Genomic DNA, 5665 nt, shown 5'->3' on the forward strand with positions numbered 1-5665 from the left:
TTACATGGTCCATGTGGTGGTGCGGGAATGCATGGGCCGGGGGGATTCAACCCCTCGTCATCAAAAAAAAAAAAAAAAACATGATTAAATTAAGTATTCAATATGAATGCAATTTTTTTGTGCTCACACATATTGAACATTTTAGGACAAAGATTTTTTTAACAATAGGTAAATGCATTTCAAATCAAGCAATATTAAAGACTATGCCAATCATCTTGGTTTTGGGTATAAATCATCATGGGTGATAGATTTTGTTGAGAACTGGTCACTATTACTTTGTTGTCCAGTAGTGTTAGTCGAAGGAACCTTTAGTTGAGGGAAGGTCACCACTGGTGGTGATGGCAACGTAAGATAAATCGCGCTGACAGTTAGCATTAGAACCACTTCGGTCATGGTGGGTCTTTGTTCTGCATCTGCTTGCACACATAGCAATCCAATTTGAATGCACCTCTCAATGTCATTGCGTAAATAAGTTTTGTCCAGTTCAGGGTCTACTAGTTCCATGGATTTCTCTTCATACCATAGTATCCATGCCTTTCAATAGAAACAAAGATTTAATCAGCTAACAACAACAACAACAACAACAACGGAGCCTTAATCCCAAAATGATTTGGGGTCGGCTGACATGAATCATCCTTTGGAACCGTCCATGGGTGAACGCACACCTCAATGCGAGAAAATAGAAAAGAAAAAGTGAAAAACAAAAGGAGAGTGAAACATAATACATTTTGGTTTGTGTACTGGAACTTACATGAATTGGGAGGTCCTGCTTCTTCGATTTCTGCATAAATCTTCTGTTACTTTGACCACTTACTATCTCCAGAAGCATGACACCAAAACTGTAGACATCGGATTTGCTCGAATACTCCCCTGACAAGCATTCTGGTGCCATATATCCTCTGCATATATCGGTTCAGATCAATTCCAGATTTCGGTAACAATTTTTATTACTCTTAATTCTCCAAACAATTAAAAATGATGTCAACTTTGACGCAATGCTTTACTAGACTCCCTTTAAACTTGAGATAAGAGAAATGATCATATATGCACACAATTTATTTGATTTGTTTCCCAATTATAATTCAATAAGTCATCTTGCTGTATTCTATCATACATGCTCAAAATCGTGAATATGTAGCTCGTAGAAGAAATATCAAAATGATGATGAGTAAATCTGCAACACGAAAAAAATGACTAATATCACCAAGTTGAAATACTAAGGAAATCATAAGACACATACCGTGTTCCCGCTATGCGAATAGTATTCCCAAATGTTTGTGCTTGTTCGAAGAGTCTTGCCAAGCCAAAGTCAGCTATCTTGGGGTTCATTTCATTATCAAGTAGTATGTTTTCAGGTTTAAGGTCACGGTGTATAATAGTATATCGTGAATCTTCATGGAGATATTGGAGACCCTTTGCAATTCCGGCTATAATTTTGTTTCGAGTACCCCAATTTAAAAGTGGACGCCTTTCCGGATCTTTAGTGCCATATAGGCCAAGAAATAAGTTAATCACCAATACTTAACATAGCAAAAAAAAATCATTTCAATGGTTACAATGGTTGGATTGTGACTTGGTTGAGTCGCATCGGTGTATGCAGTGTCAGAGTGTGGTGAAGATGGAGCATGAAGAAGCCATGAAAGAAGCAGAGGAATATCAAAGAAAAAGAAGTGAGAAGAAGCCGTCTTGGGGCTTCACCTGACTGGCGTAAGTCGCGCTTTCTTTGTTCCCTGGTGCGTGTCGTGCGTGGCGAGGCGAGTGACACTGTGTTCCATGTTTGCTTTGGTCTTTGTTCTTGTTTATAGAAAGGTTGTTTAGGTTTCTTATTTTCTAAATTTAACTCGTCTTGTACTCTACTACGGATTAGATATTTTAATCGAAGATAAATAGAAGATCAAGACAGAGGATTAATAAGTTACTCGCTATAATATAAGGTGGATAGAGTTAAATGAAAATTTGAAAGGGTAACATACCAAACAGGATACGATCCAAGCTAGAATTAGACAAAAACTCATAGACGAGTATTTTTTCATCTCCTTCAACGCAAAAGCCCAAAAACCTCACTAGGCTTCTGTGTTGAAGCTTCGCCAGAAGGCGAGCTTCTGACGTAAATTCCTTGGTACCTTGTCCAGATGTGTTAGAGAGCCTTTTAATGGCCACAGTATCGCCCTCTATTGTCCCCTGTTGATATATTTCAAAGCATGTTTCCAAAAGGTTATTGAATACCAACATAAATGAATGAATGAATAAATACATAAATGAATGATAATATTATACTCCCTATTTTATCGCCAGGCCTGCTCTAGACTCGCTAAAAAGACAGAAAGTATGCCTCATGAAGTATGTTCGTCTTAACCTAGTGGTTATAAAATGGATATATAGTGACAATAGGTCCTAGGTTCGAATCCCCAACCCCAGAACTCCTGGTAAATAAAATGGTTAGGACTTAGGAATATTCACATGTGATATATATATATATCTTGAGTTGGAAATCTTAGCTTTCTTAACATAATGAAGGAATACCTTGTAAACAATACCGAACCCTCCTTCACCGAGCCGATTTTCGACTGAGAAGTCTCTTGTTGCAATCTTAAGCGTGGCAAAATCATATTGTACTACTTCTTTATCTCCAAGATGGCTGCTTATATCACTTTCTATCGTTTTATCTAAAAGATTATATATATTTTAAAATAGAGAAAATTGTTGATTACGGCCTTTTAAAAATCACTTTTTGAAAATTACAGCCTTATAAATTTTTTTTTGAAAATTACATCCAAAATATTACTTTTTTTCTAAAATTGCACCAACTTGAGGTTTTCGGTGAATTTTTATGATGTTTTTATGATGTTTGAGGTGATTAATTGGTTTGTGTTAAGGAGAGGTAAGAAATCTGGGTAAGTAGGCTCTCAAATAATAAAGGGTACATCATAAAAACATCATAAAAATTCACCAAAAACCTCAAGTTGGTGCAATTTTAGAAGAAAAGTAATATTTTGGATGTAATTTTCAAAAAAAAATTTATAAGGCTGTAATTTTCAAAAAGTGATTTTTAAAAGGCTGTAATCAACAATTTTCTCTTTAAAATATGGTTAGTGTTATTTCGAAGATCAGCCAAGGTAAATAGATGTGAAGAAGATTACATTATATAGTAAAAGTCAGCATAGTAAAAAAAAAACAAACCTTCGTCATTTGTGCTAAGAACGACTGTAGTACATTCAAGTGTAACTGCATTTGAAAAGTTATAATATTAGTAACGTTTTTAAACTTCTATTTTCATTTTCAAATTGTAGAAGATTTTCATAGGGATAAATATATGGCAATACACATAATAATAAAAACAAGAATCATAGGGACACAAATATAACGAGGTTCACCAAATTGGCTACGTCCTCACCGTGGTTGCACTAGGATTTTATTGATCACACATTCACACTCAGAGTATTATAATAAGAGTAATATAGACAAGAGACTTAAGACCGCTCTTATTAGTACTCTTATAACTCACTTATGACTCGTAGACCTGGCAATATTGACCCGACCCGAATAATCTTACCCGACACTCAAACTCAAGACCTGAATCCGAATTGACCCGATCTAGTATAACCCGGCCCGAATGTTTATTGTTGCAAACTGATTATTATGTATAAATAACTTGATAATAGCAGACCCGAAAATGATCCGAATCTAAAATGACCCGACCCGAGCTCGACCCAAAGGACCCGTTTGCTAGGTTAGTTATGAGGATTTGAGGGATACTAAGAACTGAGCATTTCATCTCCTTTTATAGGGAGAACTCGTACTCTTCTACACGTTCTTAACTGCACAAGGATCACCATTTTCTTCATGCTATAGTCAGGCGCCCATTTTCATGGACTTTTGCTATCAACAATTTTAAAGGCATTAAGACCCTTTCCACAATTGTCAACAAGAGAACATTGACATTGTGTGTACACCCTCCAAAATATGTAGGATTAGTACAATAATCTCCCACCTCCAACATCTTTTGGATGTACCACTCAAAACACCTCATTCACCGATCCAACTTATAGAACTGCGGCTCCGCTCATGCCGATTGCAAGAGCCCAATCGAGGTACTGTCCAACCTCGACTCTTTGTCGTCCAAGTCTGTTCCCAACGGCAACCATACATGTCGGGTTTCACGCATCATTCCTCGGGGCGTGCACTCACGCCTGAACGAAACATTCTTTCGTGCCTCCTTGGAACTAGCTCCTTGAATTTCCCCACGCATACCAGCGTGCTAGTTTCCCCTTGTCCGTTCTCAGACCATCTTCCACCTTCAAGCCACCAACTTTACTCACACGGTGCTTAGTGTAATACCCACTATGCATAGTTTTCGAATCCCGCGACAATTCTTGTGAAACAATTTCATATTTCATCCCCCGAGCAGCTACTCTACCCATGTTACTACACCCTGCGGTCGTGTACAAAGTTCCACTCTTAGTCCCACGGGCTACTACCATAACTTCCTTGACTATTTTCAAGAAATTTCCCTCAAAGACAACCTTGTAGCCTACTTTATCGAGCTTCCCAAAAGATATCAATTTCTTTTTCATGTTCGGGATGAACATGACATCCGTTAGCTCCTACCTACACCTAGTCAGGGTCCGGATTTACATATCACGTCTTCCCATAATTGGCATAGCCTTACCATTCGCCAAGTAAGTTGTACCACACCTTCCACCAACAAACTTGTGAAAGGAATTTTTACATGGGGTAGCGTGAAATGACACACCAGAGTATAATTAACACCCACAGCCAAAAGATCGTCATCACTCTCAACAACTATCGTCGTACTACCACCCTCATATCTACGCTGCTCTCGGTTTTTTCTAGGATTAACACAATCGTTGATCCTGACATGTCCACTCTCAACACAATCCTAACAAGTCGGGTCACCTCTCATTCGTGACTTAGATCTCTCATGATGACCAAACCCTAAGTATGGTAAACGCCTAGCTATTATGTTGCATCCCTCTCGTTTACCCAACACAACCAAACAAGCCTTGGTCGATCCCAAGTGGCGAGATATGATGCCTAACAAAATAACCAAACGTGGACTTTTGTCCCGCCTAATCCATCCTACAATGTTATTGGATGTAAATGGAACTATCGCATCAAGTATAAACCAGACAACTCCATTGATAAATATAAAGCTCGATTGGGTTGCAAAAGGATTTCACCAACGTCCTAGGGTCGACTATTCTGAGATGTTTAGTCGAGTCGTCAAGCCTAGCACCGTTCAGACGCTCCTGTCTGTTGCTCTTGTCCGAGGGTCCGGACCCTACGACAACTTGATATCAATAATGCATTCCTACATGGTACGTTAACTAATACTATCTACATGACACAACCACCGTGTTTCACTGACCCCGAACACCCTACACACGTATGTAAGCTCACAAAAGTTATATACGGTATCAAGCAGGCATCACGTGCCTGGTACACAACACAGAAGCATCACTTTCTTCAAACCGGCTTTACAGCCTCGCTTGCTAACCCCTATTTGTTTATTTGCACGACATGATCACTCACCCTTTACTTAATTGTTTATGTCGATGACATTATTGCCACCGGCCCAAACCCGAGCCATGTCTCTGCCTTTGTTGAGTCTCTAGGCACACGGTTTTCTCTCAAGGACTTATAT

General features: G+C 38.7%; 1 protein-coding gene across 1 annotated transcript; it reads right to left on the reverse strand.

Annotated features, from left to right (window-relative positions):
* Positions 1-210: 210 nt before the first annotated feature.
* LOC141590751 (cysteine-rich receptor-like protein kinase 44) lies at positions 211-4574 on the reverse strand. Its single transcript, XM_074411314.1, has 7 exons — positions 4286-4574; positions 3181-3225; positions 2524-2666; positions 1974-2181; positions 1241-1478; positions 752-899; positions 211-534 (listed from the first exon to the last, which is right to left on the reverse strand). The coding sequence occupies exons 1-7, from the start codon at positions 4572-4574 to the stop codon at positions 211-213; spliced, it is 1395 nt and encodes a 464-aa protein (XP_074267415.1).
* Between the last annotated feature and the right edge of the window lie 1091 nt (positions 4575-5665).

Source organism: Silene latifolia, chromosome 7 (assembly GCF_048544455.1).
Source record: "Silene latifolia isolate original U9 population chromosome 7, ASM4854445v1, whole genome shotgun sequence".
Taxonomy (NCBI): Eukaryota; Viridiplantae; Streptophyta; class Magnoliopsida; order Caryophyllales; family Caryophyllaceae; genus Silene; species Silene latifolia.